General features: G+C 36.7%; 1 protein-coding gene across 10 annotated transcripts in view; it reads left to right on the top strand.

Moving 5' to 3' along the window:
- The window catches only part of PPFIA2 (PTPRF interacting protein alpha 2), a 289,129-nt gene that overhangs the window by 238,959 nt on the left and 28,436 nt on the right, over positions 1–21,734 (top strand). For all 10 annotated transcript variants that reach the window (XM_054279165.1, XM_054279101.1, XM_054279090.1 and 7 more), the window contains 7 exons: positions 1,939–2,074; positions 2,539–2,759; positions 5,485–5,722; positions 8,243–8,272; positions 9,135–9,265; positions 9,761–9,915; positions 14,168–14,261. In XM_054279165.1, coding sequence (XP_054135140.1) covers positions 1,939–2,074; positions 2,539–2,759; positions 5,485–5,722; positions 8,243–8,272; positions 9,135–9,265; positions 9,761–9,915; positions 14,168–14,261 — 1,005 coding nt within the window. The remainder of the gene's footprint in view (positions 1–1,938; positions 2,075–2,538; positions 2,760–5,484; positions 5,723–8,242; positions 8,273–9,134; positions 9,266–9,760; positions 9,916–14,167; positions 14,262–21,734) is intronic.

Below are 21,734 nucleotides of genomic sequence, written 5' to 3'. Positions count from 1 at the left end.
GGCATAACTCAGCTGTACTTAGTGTCTAGCAAAAGACCACAGAACTTAAGCTGAATGTGAAGATATTATTCAGAGAGATCTGAAAACATCATAATCAGACATTAAACGTTTTGTCTCTTTTTGATGGAAAATCAATATGGGAAGAATAGTGAGACAAATGCCATAAAAATAACCACTAACAGCTGCAAAGAATGTATCATTCTAGAAATTCCTTCTTGCTTAAAAGTGTCCCTTGAGATTAAATTGTTGCTTTATTGATAACTCTGTGCCATGTGCTGTTTTCATAACAAGCAGCATGTCAGTTTTTAAAACCTGCCAGCACACCTGCCAGACAAAGCTCATGGACCAAGACTGAATTGGGAGCACTCTATTCATCTAAACATTACTCTTGTTCAATGGATTGGTTTTTTCCATCAGCTGTTGCCTGCCCACTGATGTCCTCAGACACCTTGCTCAGTACCTGGACATGGTTTCTACCTCAACCTTTTATTATTTCTTGTAATAATATTTTTCTATATGTGGAGAAATGTAAGCTGATGAAATTCAGAATGTGATGCTTTTAACTTTTTGAATTTTTGTTCCCTTGGGAATGTGACTACAGGCACACAACACATTTTTCTTGAAAGTGCTTGCAGGGACAGAGGCTACTGAGCTGCTGCAACAGCAGCTTTGGTTTTTGGAGCATCCTTGGAGAACAGCAGCTTTCCTTGCTAGGTAGATGAATATCATTAGCTTGTGCTCCGTAAACAGGAGCTGATTAGCCCTTGTCAAAGGACTGTTTGAACTTGATAAGCTATCTAAATATCTTGGAAATTCAGCAGGTTCCACTAAACAGTGTGCTTTCCCTGACCTCATGAAGATCCCAACTCTCTGAGGCACAGCAAGCTCTGAGCATTAAATACTTCCTATTCTCAGCCTGTATTCAATTCTGTATTGGCTGGAGTTTGTGCTTTCAGGAAAATAATGAAGCTGATCAGCAGATGAATATCTACAGCTAGAGACTGCAGCCTGGACTGTTCCTTTTTTCCTGCCAACTTGCTTCACAACTGCCAAATAGTATGGATTATGAGAACAAAGTTCTGTTGAGAAAATTACTGTACACAGAAGATAAAAACTGTCACTTCCCTATGTGGGTTTTTTGTTACATTTCAATTTTTACTGTAATCATGCTATTCATATATTTTTATGTGGAAATTGCAGGTGTGTTGAGAAACAGAAATTGTTCAGGTGTCTACTATTGTGGTTGAATTCTCAAATGGTGCATGGAGCCTTTGCTCTTCCACCTTGGTTCCACAGCCCATGGTTAGGATGCTTTTGCTGCACTAAGCAGTGCACTTTTGGTGCTGCTGTTTGATTAAGGACAAAGAGGGGACCACTGTTTGTAAACAAGAAAAGAGGTGCTGAAGTCATCCTGTATAAGCCTTACAGCAATATCCCTAGACTTACCAGGGCTACAGGGAAAAATGGGAATTAAAGCACTGAAAGTGTTGACAAGTAAAGATTAGTAATTCCTAAACAAGGTTAAATATCACAGGTCAGTTCGCTGATATTTTCATTTAATCAATATGTTCACTCATGAACATGTAACATGCTTAGAGTAACCTCAGGCATATTTATGAATATACAGGAAAATACATTTAGCTGCCAGTTCTAATTATCCTGAAATGTGCTTTTTCCTGTTAAAGTTTTGGACAATAAGTTTTTCTATGCACAGCTTTCATTTAAAAAAAACCAGAGGTTTTATTGTTTGGTTTCTCCCTAAATTTTCTCATAAAATTATTTCAATTTTTCATTTTTAAATTATGTTTTTCTCATTTATTATGCAATACATGAAAGTTTGCTTGAAAAAAGAAATCTGTGTTGCTAGACTGAAGGTCATTGTATTGTTGTTGTTATTCCTATTACTCTCTCAGTCCACTTATGTAATTCTGTTTTTAGACCTCATCTTGACACATCAACAGAGCTGAGGTACTCAGTGGGCTCACTGGTTGATAGCCAGTCTGACTATCGGTCAACTAAAGTGATAAGGCGACCTAGAAGAGGCCGGATGGGAGTACGCAGAGATGAACCAAAGGTTAATCCCCAATTCCTTCTCGTACATTCCCTGATAAGAGAATGTGTTTGAGGCTGTTAGGCTTACAGTTTGTGGAGTTTTCTTCCAGGAAGAAAACAAAAAAACAAAGCGACCAAACAAGAAAACCCAACCCAGAGTTCGGGTTTTTTTCTATACCCACTCAGAGAACTGTTGTACAATATGACAGCAGAAAAAGTTGAAGTTTGGACATCAGAGTTCAAGCATACTTGATTATTTGTCTTTCCAGAGTATCTTTTTGTATAAATTTTCCTTACAGTAATTTGATACCTAAATTACAATTATGTGAATATATGCCATTTGCAGTAATACTGTGAGCATTAATGGAGCACTTCTAATTGAATAAGTATTTTGAAGTGTTAGTTGCTTTCCTTTCCCATTTATTTTGAAGTTCAACTTTGCAGTTTTCCCTGACATAAGCCATGCATGTTTTAATTGCTGCTCAGGTAAAATCCCTTGGTGATCACGAGTGGAACAGGTCGCAGCAGATCGGTGTCCTGAGCAGCCATCCATTCGAAAGCGACACCGAGATGTCGGACATCGATGATGACGACAGAGAAACGCTGTTCAGCTCCATGGACCTGCTGTCACCAAGTGGCCATTCTGATGCCCAGACCCTGGCCATGATGCTCCAGGAGCAGCTAGATGCAATCAATAAAGAAATCAGGTGTGTAGTCTGAACCAGCTGGGGTGCACTTAGGGTTACAGCTTCCAGCTTCCTTTAGTGCTTGAGTTCAGGTACCATTCATGGCAGTTAGGAAACAGCTAGTTCATTTAGAGGATTGATAATGTGTCTGCTTTCCAGAGGAGAGTCCTGTGTGAAGATAACAACTGAGTCTTTCTTTCCTAACCATAGAAATTTCTTTCAAAAAACATTCCAAGTGAAGAACTGTTGGCCAGTTGAAGAAAAGTAAGTTAGAAGAGGCTAACATATGGCAGATTTCACGAATTATTGTTCACAGTCCTTTTTTCAAGGTCTTTTTCACTGTTATACATGACTCCACTTGCTCAGTAACAGCCTCCTATTGGAAATATTTCATTTCTGTGCTCTTCATGCTGTCTTCTGGCAATTTTCCCTATGTTAAATCTAATCTAAGCCATGAATTCTAAGACACAGTTTTGATTTTCTCTGTAGACACAGAATATGATTTTTCATGCTCCAAGTTGGATTATAGAGCTTGGATATAGGTAATGAATAGAATATATATTAACAGTATTTGTGCAAATTTAATTGAGTGGTAGAAACATGGTTTCATTTATAACAATCACCTAATTAAAACATGTCAAATGACATGTTTTAATTAAGTGATTGTTATAAGGGAAACCATATTTCAAGACTAAAACATTCTTACATGTTTTCAGTAAGGGCAACTTTAAAAAAACTTGGTGTATGAAAAACATCCCTTCATTACTGACTGTTCTTGTAGAAGGAGATGAAGGAAATTATAGTAAATGTGTTAGGGACCTTCTGGTAATACTATAGACAGAAATACTGTGGCTAGAAATATAATCAAGATAGATTGATTTGCCAAAAGATAATCAAGGTAACTTTCTCTGATCAAGGTAACTTTAAAGGAAGAACTCTGTTGGAATATATTGAATTTGAGTAATTTTTCTGTTCAGGGAAAAACATTTTATTATAAATCTAGAGCTTTGCGTTTTTTACTCTCCCAGAATGTGTTTGTTCAGATAGGATTACACTGCTTTATCAAGCCTTTTCCTACACCTGTCAAGATACAGAATCAAAGACATATTTTGGTGTTGGGAAGGTAAATCTCCTTAAAACAGTGTACATAAAAGAAAGAACCTTATCCATATTTTCTGTTATTAAAAGGAAGTCAGCACTGTGGCCAGCTCAGGAAGCTGTAGATGTAACATTTATATTTTTTTTTAAACAATACTAGTCTTTTGTTGGTTTAACAATACAGTAAAGCGCTTTCACAAGGAGCAGTACTTCCAGGTGGGATATTATTTGTGCCACCCTGAATCAGATCACTGTTGTACTTAACCCAGGGTCCTGACTCAGATATTAGGTACAGTTTTACCTCAAAAGGGAAGCAAGTGTGCACTTTTTATACAGCCATTTTTACAGGAAGTCTACTGAGAGTAGTTTATTTTCTCAACTGCTAATCTTGTACTGAAATATAGGTTTTTATTATCATAGCAACTAGTATTAAAGGACTAGATATGTCATTTTGTAAATTTTTTTATGTGGTTCAGGAAAATCATTCTACAAGTATTGTCGTATAAGCTGTACTGCATTTCATGTTTTCTTGGTTTGTTTTTTTTGAATTGACAAACACGATAAGGGCTTATCAAATTTTTTGAGATATCAAAATTGATTAAAAATTTATTTTGCCTTAGATTTGTTTTATCATACAAGATGATTCAGGATTTAGATTACTAAAATGAAAAACACTGTTATAATTCCCTTGCAAAATATTATTGGCCTTTAAGTTTTTTCCCTGCATTATTTCAAGAAGAGCTGCATGTGTTTTATACAAATTCTGAAATTGATGTTAGGGAAGAAGATTCATCACAGCACAGGAGGGTTTTATTTTCAATATATTATGGCTTAATTATTGTACTTGCTTAATTTCACTCAGAAAAGTCTGGTTCACAATTTCAGCCTCCCTAGAATTCGTATTCTCTCATTTAACGTTGATCTCTCATAATTTTTCCTCCTCTGCAAAAAAGGCTACTCCTAGCACAGGTTTATGGGCAAAGGACTTATAAACAAATATTTTACTTTGAAGACATTTTTCCATTTGAGGTACAATCACAATTAAAAAACAAAATGAAAGAACCCAATGGAAGTGTCCTGTTGAGGTGATAGACACTTAAGAAGCTTGTATTGCTTGCTAACAAGAAAGTGATTTTAATGAAATTCATTTAAAAACACAGGGTTTTAGAAACAGCTATCATTTTTTCATCAAACTGTAGGGGTAAAACAGACAATTTGTTTTACATGTTCTCTTGTTTTATTAATAAGGATTATTTTAGCAATTCCCTTCTTAAAGGCCCAATTTCATTTGACTCTTAACTTTGTGATTTAGCAAAAGATAAGCAGATGAAGCCAACGTAAGCTTGGAATTAGTTATCTGTGGTAAATCGGATTGTTAACCCCCCTGCCCTAGCTTCTTTGCAAAGGAACCAATATTCCTGAAATGTCATACATCAAGTCTTGCTGTTGGACACATTCATCAAACAGGTTTTGAGGATGGAGGACTTGAGAAAAATAATTTTATAACTGGTGATTAGGAAAATAATGTTGGAAAAGAGTCTTTTTTAGTTATCTGTGATATTCATCTTTGTTTGCTCTTACTTTCAAATCTCATATGGGGATATGAAGAGACAAATACAACAAGAGCATTCTTCTTTTACTTAATAAGGTTAATCCAAGAAGAGAAAGAGTCGACAGAATTGCGTGCTGAAGAGATAGAGAACAGAGTGGCCAGTGTGAGTCTGGAAGGGTTGAACCTAGCCAGAGTGCACCAAGGCACCTCCATTACTGGCTCGGTGACAGCGTCGTCCCTTGCGAGCTCATCTCCTCCCAGCGGACACTCAACTCCCAAACTCACCCCTCGCAGTCCAGCCAGGGAGATGGACAGAATGGGGGTTATGACACTGGTAAGAAACCTTATGACAGTATTTGATGTGATATTTCTTGTATTAAGTACTTCATCTTCTCATTCTATGACTGGCTCATCCCTATAATTCTTCATTCACGTCTTCATCATCCATACAGATAGCAAATTCTCTTGAATGTGGGCATTTGGTGTCTTTGGGCTTTGTTATAGTGGTTTTGAGCATTGCATGATTCACTAGGGGCATAGTGACAGGATTACTGAGGGCCTTTAGCACACAGACTGTGGAATTAATAAGAGACAGAACTGCTCACTGGAATTACTTGTTTGTAAAAAATGTTTACTAATGGAAAGTTCTTAAGTGATGCAGTTATTACACAATAGTCTGTGGAACTATTGCTGACTTTAAACTTCCAGGAAATATCTAGAAGACATTCAGACATTCCACCACTTCTTATATGTGATCATTTTGATATACTTTTATATTTGGTATACTCTTTTCTACTTGCAGTGCTTTTATACATTCTTCATGACCATATATCATGCACAATGAAATGAGTTCTTTGGTTTCCAGTAATTCATTTAGCTGATATATTTCAATATTACAGGTGGTTCGCACATAGACATCAAGTCACCATGAAATTACTATGCAAATAATTTATAACATTGCTGTATCTTTGAGGACACATTCAAAAATTTCTGGTTCAATTTGAAAAGGGATTTACAAGGAATTTAATTTTGATCCTAGACAAAAAGAAATAGTACATCTGTCAAATATTTGAAGATAGTATGTGTCAACATATTTAAGATGAACACCTCTGATACTGATCTGAGTACAGATGCAGGGTTCAGTGTGAGATACAAACCAGTTTGGAGCCAGAGTGAATTAATCCCTTTAAGTGCCAGGAGAGAATCAAAGCAGACCACTCTGCTGATCTCATAAAGGGAATAGAAGAGGGTATGTGTAAACCAAATTTTTACTTGCTTTTTCTCTGATAATCATGTCACCAATGTCCCCTTGTGGTCTATTCCTGGGAAGCAATAGCAATGATTCCCTCTGGAGCCTTTCCTAACAAAAAAGGTTGTTAAGAGCAGCTGGAAATGGGGCTTGGCTGTTCATTCTTCTCAGCTGGGAGTAGGGACTTTTGTGGATGATCACCTAGCCAAGTATTCCCTTTTCCTGGGAACTGACAACCACTCATGCCCACCTCTGCTCTTCCCAGTTTAGTAAGGTGTTTGCTGCCACTTGGGATGTGAGGTCAGCAGGGGGAAGGTCCTGGCAGGCAGTTGTAACTTGTTCTTTGCTGCTCCCAGTTCCCACTGCTGAACAGCAGAAACAAAGATACTGGTTGCAGAGGTCCTTGGGGAGGAGGTGAGTGTGCAGGCTGCTGTCCTGCCACCTACTTCACCAAAGCAGCACCTTCCCAAATGCACAGTGTGTTCCCTTTCCCCAGCCATTCAAAGAAAGCAGTCTGGCTGTCAGTAAATGGCAATGGTTGAACTGCCCCACCAGCAGACATGTGCACTACCTGGTGGCCTGGATTTGAAATTTGTACCTTTGGGTCAGTAGGTCCATCAGATTCGAACACAAAATGACAGCATAGCCTCTGCATTTCAGGTTGCCATGATCTGGCTGACATCCAGCTCTACCTGTGCTAAAACTCAGTTGGAATTGTCTGTCTGACTTGCAGTTGAACTCTTGACTTGCCATAAGCAGTAGAAGCATCCCCCCATAGTGTGGTAATCCACACAGCCCACAGCTTTGCTCACCTTCATCAGCCAGTTGCAGCAGGAGTTCAGTATTCAATATCACTTCCTATTGACACAAGTCTGTCAGACATCCTTTAAGTGAAACTTGGAGTTGGGAAGAGATTGAAGTCCAATCTCTAGAGCTCAATTTGCCAAATAGCCCTGTGTTGGTTGGCTGGAGAAGGAGGACTGCATGAGTTTCCACAGCCCAGGTGCATGTAGTAAATAAATTCTGCAGATTATCTTCAGCTTTCCTTAAATGAAAGAGACATCTACCAAAAATGAAAATGCAAAGGGGGTTGAAAAAGACCGATTCTAGTAGTCTGCTACTGCCAAGTAATGCTGAAGAAGATAGGTGAATATGTACTCATTTCCTGAAAATGCCAGTCTTTTTTTCAGTTATGGTATTTGGTGATGATATTTTGTGATTTTACTTGGTGGGACACCAATATATTTGTATTTGATAAAATTTCTAAAAAAAAGTCTCCGTTGAGGATAACCTAAGTACTTATATGAAAACTCAAAAATGGAAAGTGCTGCTATAGGCTTGAAATTCTTTGCTAAGTTATGAAATCGAAGGAGAGTGTAGTTTTAGGAAAAATACCCAAACCAACTTTCCCAGAATGACATATTTTTCAGGGGTTATATTACATTAATGGGGTAAGCGTATACTTAGTATATAATATGGAGAGTGATTAGTCTTTTCTTCCCACTTCATGAATGTGAGAACAACAAATGTGAGGGGCTTTTTATGCTTCAATAATATTTATTAATTGTTATTTTTTGTTGTTTCCACTTTTGTTACCAATCGAAGCCAAGCGACCTAAGGAAACATCGAAGAAAGGTATGATACTGGGGCTTTTTAAAGTTTGGGAGAGCCCATTTATCATATTCCTCTGCTATTTAGATAACTAAATCTTTGCTGGGGTCCATTGCCAGCAACTGCATCCCCTTCTCTCATTTTCATTCTGTGCCTGAACATAATCATTACTCCTACCTGGAATGGCTTCCAGGGGTCACAGCTAAGCCACAGAAGCAAGGCCCACTGAGTGATATCTTGCAGTAGCAGCCTCAACAACACAAACTTAAAGGAATATTTATTTTTAAAGAAGTATGGACGCAAAAGCATAACCTTCAAATGTATTTCAGCCACTCTTCTTGCTGGAGGAACGACAGAGAGATTCCTTGAAATCTTCTGGAGCAATGTAAATTTGTTTATGGAACTGGCACTGATGATGAAACTCCATGACATTATTTAAGATGAATCATTATAATGGTCTGGCAAAATCCCTGTTTGTCCATGCTTGCTGTTAAGCATAGTGACCATTCTGGTAACGCACTGTGAAGAGAGTGGTCATGTTTATGCCTGTATTCACCTTCTCTCTTACATCCCTGAGAAACTTAGTAAACCTTAATAATCCTGTTTAATGCAAGGGACCCACTTACAACTAAGATTGTCTTCATGTTTAGACCTTCACCGAACATTTTTAGCATAAAAGGGATGAACTTCTTCCAAAAGCATAGTCTCATTTCTTTTAAATATCCGTTTTAATCTGCCATATTTAAAAAAAAAGAACCCTTACAATTTGCTAGAAACATTGCATTTGAAATCTTATGTGTTTCAGTCCACTTGACAATTTCATGAGGTGTGTATTGAAACATTCTTGAAAAGCTAGTATGTTCTCATTGGAGTCTCTCTCCCCCAGATTGCAGTAGTTGAAGAAGATGGGCGTGAAGATAAAGCCACAATCAAATGTGAAACTTCTCCTCCTCCAACACCCAGAGCCATCAGGATGACTCACACCCTTCCTTCTTCGTACCACAATGATGCCAGAAGGTAAGATGTTTGTAACATGGATTGGTACTTCACAGTATTGTTGTTTTCAAGTCATGTTGTTTAACTACTCCAAAATAACTTGATTTCTTCCCTGTTTCTCGTATAATGACAGAAAAAACCCTACCCATTGTCTGTTGCAATGACCCTGAAAATGTTTATCAGTGCTAAGGGTATTTCTGTTTTGAGGTACAGTTTTGATGACTAATGGAAGTAGCAGTGCTACAAATCCCAGAAATAAAATCAGAATGCTGACTACTGTATTTTTCATAAATTGTTCTTAGCAAAGTAAAAATATTTATTTTCAGCCTTGCCTGACAGAGAAAGTGTGGTCTTCTGTTGCTCTCTATGTTGCTAAATAATTTAAAGATGTGATTGTTTCACTTGTTTGGAGATCATTACTAAATTATTACCAAATAATTTATTTGCAGAGCTGCTTAGAAGAAAATAAAGATGTTGACATGTTATCTATTCTATTTCTTTATTATAATTTTGCAGTAGTTTGCCTGCTTCACTGGAGCCAGAAAGCATTGGTCTGGGCAGTGTCAGCAGCAGCCAGGACTCCCTGCACAAAGCTCCCAAGAAGAAAGGAATCAAGTCTTCAATTGGGCGATTGTTCGGTAAAAAAGAGAAGGCTCGACTTGGACAGCTCAGTAAGGAATTAGTGGTAACAAGCTAAGGTCACCATTTCACTGCCATTTTTCCATTTTTAATTTTGCTCTTTTTTTTTAGTTTCCAATTCACTCATGTTTCTGTTTTGTCTGGCACAACTTTCCCATTAAATTTCACTGTTATCAGCAGTTGTATTTGTCAAGAGTTTGCCATGACTGTAATGTAAATGAAAGGAGAGTTTGGGCACAAATTACTGGAGTCATCTTCTTCACTGAACCTGGTGCTTCAATAGTCTGTGGAATTAGGGTAGCAATGGTAACACTGTATTCTTCAATAACCACATAAAGAGGAGGTGAGAAGTTAATTAGCAATAAATGGCTATAATGGTGGTGTACCTATGTGATACAGAATGTCCTTGCAATCAAGTGTAGCTGCTTTTCAGATTTCAGTGTGTTGATAGATGCTCTCTATTGCCTATAGCTGAATGTCCTCAGGATAACTCTTACTTTTACAATTATGCTGCTCACAGTAGTGCTTAGCTTTCTCCCTACTTCTTCTGTCCTTTCCCTTGCCGAGACTATTTCATTCTACTTCATTCATGGCAAAAATTTTCCAACACAAATATCAAATTGTAGTAAATGTGTCAATAAAATTGAAATACTGGCTCTTGCCTAGTCATACAGATGTCAAATAATACAAATTTGTGAGGCATTAAATTTTACTGCCGTGGTGACCATGTGACCCTTGTAAAAAGAATTTTAAGGCCTTGCAGTAAACACTTAGGCAGCAAGCATAAGCCTGAAATTAAAAACCTATGTTTTTCTTGCACATGTCCTTAGCAGAACTAACAAACCCATTGCTAAAATAGTACACAATAAAGAAAGATAGTCCTATGGTCAAAGTATCAGAGTAAAATTGAAAAACTAAGTATTCTTCATTTATACTCCAACTTCTCTCCTCTCTGCCTGTGAAAACTATATGTTCTTGAAAAAACCTAATTTCTAATTGCAATCTGAATTCCCCCCCTTTTTTCACTATAAAACTGATTTATTCAGTCTTTCAAATGAGACTCTATAAATGAGTCTTTCGAATACACCTGTAGGCCACCATCTGCATTTATGGCTAATTTTAAAATTTTAGACTGCATCCAAATTTAGACTTTATTAATTCACATTTACATTCCATATAATATTTCTTATTGACACTGATGGTTTATGGATAATAATCTACAATTTCTCAGTAAGTCAGGAACATAGAGGACAAAGATGCAATAAATGTGTGGGTCTTCCCTGCAGTTCTTTGGAATGTGGAAAAAAAATGAAATAACAGTTTCAAAGAGTATCTCAGGAGCAATGAAATCTGGCAATAGATTAATTTCCTAATACCCACCGTGATTAATAATACATACATAGAATTTGATAAAGCCCATCTGTAATTCCCCATACTAGGTCATGAAATTGCTAAAATATATTAGTGATTTGCAATAATATGAATTTTTTGTGACTTCCATTCTTTAATTCAAGAGCAAAATTTCAATATAATGCACATTTTAATTAAGGAAACGAGGTTTACTAGCATGTATAAAATGAACAGTAAGACTGTTACTTAATCAGAAGGTAGGAGAAAAATATTTTTCAGAAATTAAAAAGACATTGAGCAGCTGAATTACTGGTAATTTTTCTCATCTTAATTTTTAACATATCAAAAGAAAAGCATTTATTGAGTGGTCATTTCCACTCAATGACATATAGAATCATGGAATATCCTGAGTTGCAAGGGACAATGAAATTTTAAAAAAAGCAGTCATGGGAGTAGTTGACTCAGTTTCACAACAGATGTGTTATCTGTGCAGCTATATAATTAGGAGTTCTATTTGTGGTAAGATACTACATCACAGAAATTTACATAGAAAGTCCTATCACTACAGCACTGCAAAATATTTGAATGGTTTTTATAACCTAAAATAATATTGCAAAATCAATAAAAGAAGGCAGTTTATTTCCTTGCTTAAATTAAACACTCTAATTTAATATAGACACATGCTTCTTACATTTTTTAATATGAAAAAGAAATTTTCTTTAAAAGCACACATTTATATACTCTTATTTAAGAAACAGTATTGAAACCTCCAGGCTTGTATTACTAAGATCAACAGAGCCGTGCTATTACACAAAATATTTCCTTGCGCTGTATTCCTTGCAAACCCCTGAAATTATTTCTTTTCAATTCCTAAACTTGCCAGAATTTTGTTCTTTTATTATTTGATCATTTTACATTCTCTGCTAGACCATTAGCTTTATTGTTTCAAGCCACATTCATGCTTTAGGAGATCTTTCTTGGAATTGAGATTCAAGATTTCTAGATTCCTTAAGTTTTGTCTAAGTTTTTGGAGAAGAAAAAAGGAATGCTACAGGGAGAACAAGTGCGCTTTCTTTCATTCTTTCCTGCTTTTTTTCTTTCCTTCTTTTCCAGTCTTCTCTCTCTTGGCAAGCATCACTTTTGTATTTTTCTCATGTTACATTTTAAATATTCTAGACCCTAAAACAAACAATACATTCCTGGCATTTTTAGAATTGCCCAAGCAAGCTGATCTGCATGGCAAATGGAAAGGTCGGCTTGTTAGGAAACATTTATTGTGGCCACATCCGATAGGAGGAGTACCCTCAGTTATTTGAAGGCCAAATGTATTTGGAGAATGGAGAAATGCATTATGCCCCAACTACTCTCCAACCTGTAATAAACCCTCACTGCACTGCACTCGTCCCATCCCTGTCCAACATACTGAGAGCTGCTCTCTCAAGAAAGATGTGGTATGTTTATGACTATTTGCTGAATGAAAAATGTAATCCAGAGCCAGCAAGAAGCATTTAATGAGATTCTATCAGACTTTGACAGGCAGATGAAGTGAAAAAAAAGTGTGCATTCCTATTTTCTGCATTTGTGAGATGCATTTGCATCATTCTCATTGTGAGACTTGCAGTAGTGTCCTCTTTCAATAAATTAAAAATCTATCTGGACAAATAGGAGTGCTAAAATGGCACCTGCTTTGAAAGAACAGCTTAAACCCAAGCTTTTCTAAGTTTTTGTCATAGACATGATGCAGTAGTAGCTTTTGTTCTCACTTGATTGAGGTGCATGTAAATCTAGCTTGCAAAAGGCTGTGGTGCTATTTCACTTCATAACATTCATGAATTATTTTATTATTAAAATCAACATATCAGGACAGAAATATTTTAATTTACTTTGTGTTTTTTTTATTATGCCTGCATCCACTATACAATTGTTCACTATCCACTAGCTGTAAATAGGAAATTGCTATGTTCAAATGGAGTCAAGCATCAACATTTTACCATACTGTGGTCTTCTTTCTTGTGCCAGTTGCACACCTTCCTTCCAAGGTGGAGCACAGGAGGAAGGCAGCCTTCAAAGGAGTGCTGCAGGGCCTCTGTCTGCACACACACGAGTGGGAGTGAGAGGACAGTGTGAACCAGAGCCTGGAGACTGTTCTGAGCTCCATGAGCAGGTCCCCTCTTCTTGAACCAGGGCAGCGATAAAAATGTCAGACCATTTTCCATTTCTGTGCTAGGAAAGTCATGTCAGTGGCCATGTGGACCAGTCATGCCCTTAGTTTCTAAAATTATTTTATTTTGGTCCACATGTCTTACTACAAGCTTCCTTTGTCACTTTGTGTGAGTTATTCAAGTTCCCTTGACTTTGACCACATTTAGGTGCCTACAAGACACATCCAGGGAGATGTAGGAGGCTTTTTACTTATCTCTGACAGATTCTTTTCTCATGTTTGGGAGTTTTCACGGAAAATGACATCCAAGACCCTCTATGAAAGCAAAATGAAGACTTTAGCACTACTGCCTTAGGTGATGCTGCATGATGGCAATAGTAGAGAGACAATTTGAGAGAATGCAATTTCATTTGTACATTTCTCAACTAAGATTAAAACTGAGAGCATTGCTTACTTAGCACCACGAGACTGAGCCTTGGGAGGCAAATAAAAATAGGTAAAGGAGATAAGGATGCTTGTGTCATACGTTTCCGCTAAACACGAGGAGGAGAAAACATTTTTTTTTCCTCTACTACATTTTCCAATGTGGTAAATGCTCATCAGAATTTACTTCTGCAGGTGATAGATGTTGTCCACATACACCAGATGTCACAGTTTAAGAAAACAAATATAGATGAAGGTGGGTGGGAGGGGAATTGAAGGGTTAAGGAGGGGAACAACAGAAGAGAGAGAAGGAAAAATATGGTGGCGTTTTTGTTTGTTTTATTTTCCAGGAGGTTACATGGAAACAGAGGCAGCAGCTCAGGAATCTCTGGGATTAGGCAAACTTGGAACACAAGCAGAAAAGGACAGAAGACTAAAGAAAAAGTGAGTACTGTTTTTATGTGACTTTTTGGCTTAAAGTTGATTCAAATATCAGGATTTTTATTGTTTTACCCAAATGTGGAATGAGAAGCAAGACCATCTGCTATGGCATTTTAGTAGTGATGTTTCTTTGCAGTGTAGAAGTTTTTAGAGCTGCATATAAAATATAGGGGGAAATATTCAGAGTCTGTCAATTGTACAATATTATTTCAATTGTGAAAGAACATAGGTTTATGAGAGACATTTTTCCGTTTCACATTGTCATTAATCCTGTGCTTTTGCCTTCAGTGCAATTCTGAAAAAATAGATACGTATTTAGTGACTCACTATGTAGATTTTCTTTTCCAAAAGGGTGAAAAATCTCTTTAGTATTATCTATTGAACAGTGTTACTTCTGTTTCTAGATGTCAAAGGTTCCCCATAAACCCTAGCAGCTTCAGTTTATTTGCCTGTCAGCAAATACAGACAAAAAGCAGCCTAGCTTTTTATTTGCATCAATTATATAATAATTTAATGCTGTCTTTCACGCACCTCCTTGTAAAAGCAGTACACTGACTCATAGCAGCTGCCAAGAGCTATGAAGAACTAATAAAACAAGGCTGCAAACACAAAAGAAACCTCTTGGCAGCACTGCGCTTACAGTGTAATTAGAGGGTGTCAGAGAAAAAGACTGTACTTGAAACTGACTTTGCAAATTCATTCTGTAAACAAATAGGTTTATTTTCATCCGTAACCATTCACTTTAATGCTATTATTTGGATTCTGAAAGCCTCATTTTAAAAAATTTCTGGGTTTTCCGGTTTATTTCCCTCTTTTAAGATTCTTTGCCTGAATTTCAAGAGAATTTTCAGTTCTAGTCCAAAGAATCGAGGGATAATATTTGAGGTTCTCTTTAAATTTTTATGTTGAATATTTTTAATCACTACTTTTCTGTCAAGTGCTTGATGAAATATAACTTCAAATGTACACATTCATGTAATGTACAAATGCAAACATTCTGTTTAAATCAGCCTCAATTTAGCAATTAGAGAAGCAGTCACTGTGCTAGCTGGAAGAGAAGAAACGTTTTCAATTCAATTAAGAAACTCAAAATAGCATTCACAGGGATGTTACAGTTGATGAGTCTTGTCCCTGTATTTCTTATCTATACATAGTAAGTAATTTTAGGAATATATGGATGTAGATTATGTTATCATAGTTTTTTTTTTTTTTTTACTAAATCTAGAAGGCATCTTTGAAGCCATCATTACCTTTCATAATGAATATAACATTATTTTCAGCAGCCTTTTTTTCTGAAGTCCCAATGTACCTTCCAGTTCTGAGGGCTGAATGTATCACAGTATTGAAAAAGTTTTGAAGGGAATAATACATTCATTTTGTTCACTTTCTTATCTGTTAGTTCATTAAACTGGGTAAAATAACAAGACTTGGCACATACAACTGCAAACATGACATGACTATTTCATCTATAGATTGCCTACCAGCTTTTGGGTCTGTACATAAGGGGTGTGCAGATAATCTGTTATTAAATTTCTGTCCAATTTCACACAATCCCATGCTTTCTGCTTTTCAAGTCTTTCCTTTTTTTCTCCTGTGTCTGTCTGTCCTTGGTTCTTTATGGATAAGATGTAATCAAAGTGTCCTCTGCTGGAAGGAAAGGAATCTTTCCTTTGTGACTATGACTATTCTATTAGCCTGAACTGTATATTATTTATCCAAAGTATATGTTCTACAACTATCTCATGAAGAAATTTAATTTTCCCCCTGTGCCTTTTAGGGTTACCTGTCTTCATAGTTTCTCACCTCAGAACTGCAGAAAGGTTAACATACATTATTGCTAGATTATGTATGTATGTATATATATGTTACATCGTTTTAGAGGAACCATAACATAGGAAAAAATGTAACCCATTGTGTCAGAGATACACAGGAGATTCTGCTGAATTATGGCAATTGTTAGGGTGCCAAGCTCTCAGTAGAGTGTAAGAGAATTAACACCTCCTTGTAAGAAATGCAGTCACAGCATCACAGAATGGGTCAGGTTGGAAGGGACCACAGTGGGTCCTGGTCCACACTCCCTGCTCAAGCAGGGTCATCCCAGAGCACATGGCACAGGATTCTGTCCACATGGGTCTTGAATATCAGTCATTTATTTGCATGTCTTACCTCAGAAAATATTAAATTGAGAAAGTCCACAAAGTAATTTAAGTGAAAAGTTTGTTGCAGTAGGTCACATTCCTTTGTACCAATTCCTAACAATGCCAAGTTCCCTCTGGAAGTAGCCTTGCCATGCACACAGTAGGTGCAAGATTACTGAACTGTGTGGTGCAAATGAGGAAACTATGCTATGTAACATTAATGGTGTGGGGATGTGTGGGAGGTCCTTCTAAGACATAATAAGAGAAGTCTGAGAGTAATTTCCTGGCTCATGATGTAGCAGTAGGATCTTTGGCAGTATCATTTAAGTCCCAGTGATTGATTGCTCCTTTACTGCTGAACAAAACTGCTCTGCAAACCCTGCAGAGACAGTGAGCAGTCACTGCAACACAGAGCAGAGCACCTTGTAAGCATTTCTAACTGGCTTGGATTAGGATGTAAAAGCCCAAGAGAGCCAAACCCACCAACAGGATAGGTAAAGGATAGCCTAAAGCTGGGAAGTGCTACTTGGTATTGCATTTCAGGTCTGAGACAGCTTTACTTATGCTGGCTTTGCCACTCCCTTTAAACAAATAAAAACCAAATCCAAAGCATAAAAAATCAAAAACTACCTCCAAAAAAAACCCCGCAAAGAAACACCCCAACAACACAAAAAGCCTTGAAATAGTGATGCCAGAGCCAATTCTCTTTTCTATAAAACAAGTATAATACCCCATACTGAAATTGTGTTTCCCTTTGAGATGTGCAAATAAGGTGAAGTAGCTTTCAGCCCTGTTAACAGCTCAGCAAACAGTTCAGTGGTGCTTCTGGTGCAGGAAAACAGAGATTCTCCCCTTGCTGTGAAACAGAAGTTGGGTTCATCAGTGTGATCAACATATGACTACTGTGCTAGTAGTCATGATCTTCACCCACCTCTGCTATTAGCTTTGATTTAGTTTGGATGAAAGTCATTATAAAAGGATAGATTCATGTTAAAATTATATCCATGGTATCTCTTAACTGAGAAATACTTAAAATGCTAAATTTCTAATTTTGCATTTTTGAATGTATTTAATTTCATCGGTAATTCCAGAAGGATGCCCTTATCTCAGGGATAAAGATGCATGATGTTTCAAATTGCCAGGTACTGCAGCAGCAGGTTCTAATGGTCCATCAGGTGTCCTGAGCACTTGCTCCCTCAAGTAAATGTTGCATTGACTTTGGCCCCCATGGAGTCAGGAGCACACTGCAGTGTGTTAGAGTGCTTTAGTCCCATTTATTTGCATGGAGCCAGGTACTGAATAATAGTTTTCACTCTGAAAAGTTTAATGAGAGAGTGTGGTAATTTTGGAGACCAGTTCCCTCTCTGGTGATTATAGTGTCATTAACATAAATTTCAAGGTTTCCCTACTTCCTTTTTAGAAGATGCTATTTAGATGTAAAATTTCTTTCAGTTTCAATTGACTGCTTAGACATCATTAAAATGTAATTAACAGTTTGTCTCAATAATATGATAGACATTTATAAACCTCCAAGGGTCTCTATTCATCCAAAATTTGCTTATTACAGTTGATCTATTAGGAATAAGCCTTACTCCTAAGGCATCAAAGAGAAATCAAGGAGGTTTTGTAGAATTTTTAAATTATACACAACATCTCTTACAAGCTGAGAAGATGAATTTATGTTGCCTGACGCATCCATAGATGTTTACTCTCAACATTAAATAAATGACAGTTCTGGTTAATACTGAAACTTTTTAGGTCTTACTATTTGTAAATTCAGCATGCTGTTCTAGGAAACAAAAGATGAGGGTAAGGGGTATTTAAAGTGTTTAAGGTGTTACTCATTTTTTGTGAAATTAAGTGATGTTGGGGTGTGTATACGTGCTTGATTTTTATCATTTTAACTGGACTTTGTATTTCACTTCACTTGTTCTATATAAAATGTGGTGATGTTTTGTATATAGAATCTTCTGCCTTTTGCCTGAACTTTCAGAGTCTGTTTGCCTAAAGAACCCTTGTTAATGAAACCTCAGTGTTTAGGACTAGAATTATTAATGGCACAGATACCATCTGTCACAGTTACATTCAGTTGAATGCCCCCAATGATTTAAAGTTTTCTCTCCTCTAAACCATACCTTTTGATTAAGATAAACTCTCCAGAAGGTGAAAATGAAGAATGGGCCTTTTCTTTTAATCTTTTTTTTCCTAGGGATTAACCAGTCTCCCTCTGGAAAACACTTACCTAATTTCCAATTCTGAATTTTGTAGTTGACTCCAGCTACCAATCTCTGTGACTATGTACAGACTGTCTCCTGTGTTCATGACATCATCCTTTGGGGGTGTTGTGCAAACTGTGCATGCACAATGACTTGGCCTTGGCATTCACACAGGGCTGTCATGGTAGCCCAGGCCAGGACCCAGCTGAGGAAGTTCAGGTCAGTCCAGTTTCTGTTGCAATGTGTGAAAGCTCCTGAAAGGTTCAGGTAGAGTCACAGTGTCCTCTGGAACAGGAGAAGTTGGTCAGTGTGTGTCCCACAAAACGATTCATTCATCAAAAAATGAGTAGATAAACTGTGGCTAAAATGAACTGTATTCCCCTTAAAAATCCCTGTCTCCACTGACCTCATCTCAGGTCAAGTTAAGGCTCTTCAGAGAAGCTGTATAAACGTTTTACTGTCTTTTACACTAAAGTACCATACCTTGAGCTGTTTATGAAAATATTCTTTAACAATGAACTCACCCAAACTTGAAATATTAGCAACAAATAGAGTTGTGTTTGCTTCCCTTTTTGTTGTAACTATCCAAGTGAGCATCAATTGTTTTCTCCTTATCCACAATTTTGCTCAGGAATGATGTCACCTTGCCGATACCTAGAAGCTTCACTGGTGGCAAATACAGCTCTAGAGAGTCTTGCTTTGTACAGTGTAGTATAGCTCCAAAGGCCAGGAACCCTTTTCAAATGCAATGTTTGATTTGATCTGCAAAAATATGCAAAGTAGCAGCAAAAATATGCAAAGTAGCAGCAAACTCTAGAGAAATATAGATGTATATCTATCATATGTTGTGTGAAAAGTGTGTAAGAATTGGTCATAGTCACTGCCATTTCACAGGAGGTGCTGAGGCACCAGCATAAGGCAAGGTTTGAGAAATTTAAGTGCTCTGTAGTCCTGGATTGCCACTCAGAGGTGGGTTTGACCTTGTCCATGCTGCTAGTACAGTGGGAGATTGGCTTGTGCCATCCTTTCTGCAGCAATCCCAGAGACAAATTATTTTATAATTGTATATTTTGTACAAATTATTACAAAAATCCCTGAAAAAGAATTCACATGCAAGCCAGCTATTCTGGATCATGATGGCAGGACCTGAGTCCAGAAGCTGATAAATCCCCCAGTTTACTAATGTGAGTCAAGAGCAGCGCTTTACCCTCACTTTTTTCTTCAGTTTTGTTTGATTTGACTCTGGACAAGAATCTTAATTCCATATTTCCAAATCACGCTTAAGATGTGAGGTTTATGTTTTCCAAGGAAAATCAAAGTAAACCATTCTTTCCCAAGAACCTGTTTTTTGGGGAGATTTACTCCACAGCTACAGGTTTTTGTTTGCCAGATTCAGCTTCCTGGCTTCAAGTGCATTGCAGAAGAGCATTGATGCGCCAGGACACATACAAGTGCTTACATACATGAAAAAACCCTTCTAAAATCAAGACCTAAGCAATTCTCATATGTAAAAAATAAATTCTTAGTATCCATAGCCTTATAATTAACTTTGCAGAGAGAATTGCAATGCTGTTAAGTCTCAGCTGATTACTGTGATGTACATGTTAAGCAGCAGGAACATCATGTGAACAGAACAGCATGTTGGATTGACTCTCTTTCTACTTAGGGGAAAAAAAAGAATGATAAATTTTGATAAGTTAACTTGATAAACATTTTTTTAATGGGCAAATCCAAGTTTTAGATCTCTGTCAACAAGCAACTTGAAAAAATATTTAGAGTAGACTGTTTTGTGGAATACTGTGGACTCTTTTGTTTGAAACACTGCAGTTATTGTGTAATTGCTTTTGAATCGACAGGATGCCCCTTTAATTCGGTTAATTAATTAGGTTTCATGTGTGCAAGTGCAATTAGAATTTGATGTAGTGTATTTGTGACTACAAATAATTTCTGTCCTCTGCAGTATGCAAATAGCTGTTTCTAATGATTTTTTTAATTGCACACATTTTAGAAAATGAATCCAATTGGATTAATTAGGGTGTTTTCTGTGCCATCCACCTTATTAAGCACCATTGTATCCTAAACATATGCAATTTATTTTTTGATGTAGCTCTTAAGAATACAATGTTTTTTCACCCCCAATCTTTTATTTTCTGAATCTTCAGGAAAATTCAAGTTTTGCATTTAATTTCTTTCCTTCCTACCTTATCTATGAAACGCTCAGATATGTTGTTAGTAGTTTTTAGCCTGATCTTTAGTTTTTCCTCACTGTCTAGCAAAATGTGTTTGTTTTCCCATTCTGTTGAAAGAAGGGGAGGTGTTCAGTGTTCTGATATGCAGCTTAGGATTGTCTGCTGTGTGCAGTGTGGTATTCTCTTGGCTGGATCAGTCTTGGAGACACATAAAGATGAAATTTATTTTTAAACTTAATTCCTTTAGTAAATATTTTAACTGGAACAGTTTCAAATCATTAGTCAGTCAAGGCTTTTGCAGTATTAAAAATGTGTCTTGTTCTTACATTGATACTTGGAGGCTTTTTAGCATTACAAATGTAAAGATAAATGGGTATTTATTTTGCAGAGGATTATTAAACCTTATTTAGATTATTCTGATGATGGAAAAGATGATATAACGTGTTTTGTCTATATCTAACTCATATTTTAAAAACATTTTCTTTTTTTTAATGGTATTTTTTAAAATAGTATGTTTTATCCTTTGCCAAGTTTTTAAAATTATCTTCCTCATAAAAGATAAGAATATTTGTATAAGAAAATTGCAACTTTTTAATCAAACATAAACCCCCAAGGGTCTAGTCCCTATCTTATCTACATGTATAAGTCTATCCATTGCAATTTGGAACTTCTGGATAAATATAAGCTTATACCCTGGTGCATACAGCTGGCTTTCTAAACAAGTCTTTCCAGCAGATGTAAGTATCCCATCAGATTAACTGTAGAATTAGGATTTAAAGGAAAAATGGGTAAAACATAACAGAGTAAAAATATTCTACACAACTTTTATATTCATATATATCTAAGGAAAATGTAATAAAATGGCAATAAATTTGTTGCCTTACGACAAAATAAAACCCCAAACCATAAAAATACCCAAAAGGTAAAACCTAG

Source organism: Melozone crissalis, unplaced genomic scaffold, assembly GCF_028551555.1.
Source record: "Melozone crissalis strain CALT ecotype California unplaced genomic scaffold, PUWL_Pcris_2 ptg000004l_1, whole genome shotgun sequence".
In the NCBI taxonomy this organism is placed as follows: domain Eukaryota; kingdom Metazoa; phylum Chordata; class Aves; order Passeriformes; family Passerellidae; genus Melozone; species Melozone crissalis.
The sequence above is the reverse complement of the archived record's forward strand: the minus strand, read 5'-3'. Positions and strand labels throughout refer to the sequence as shown.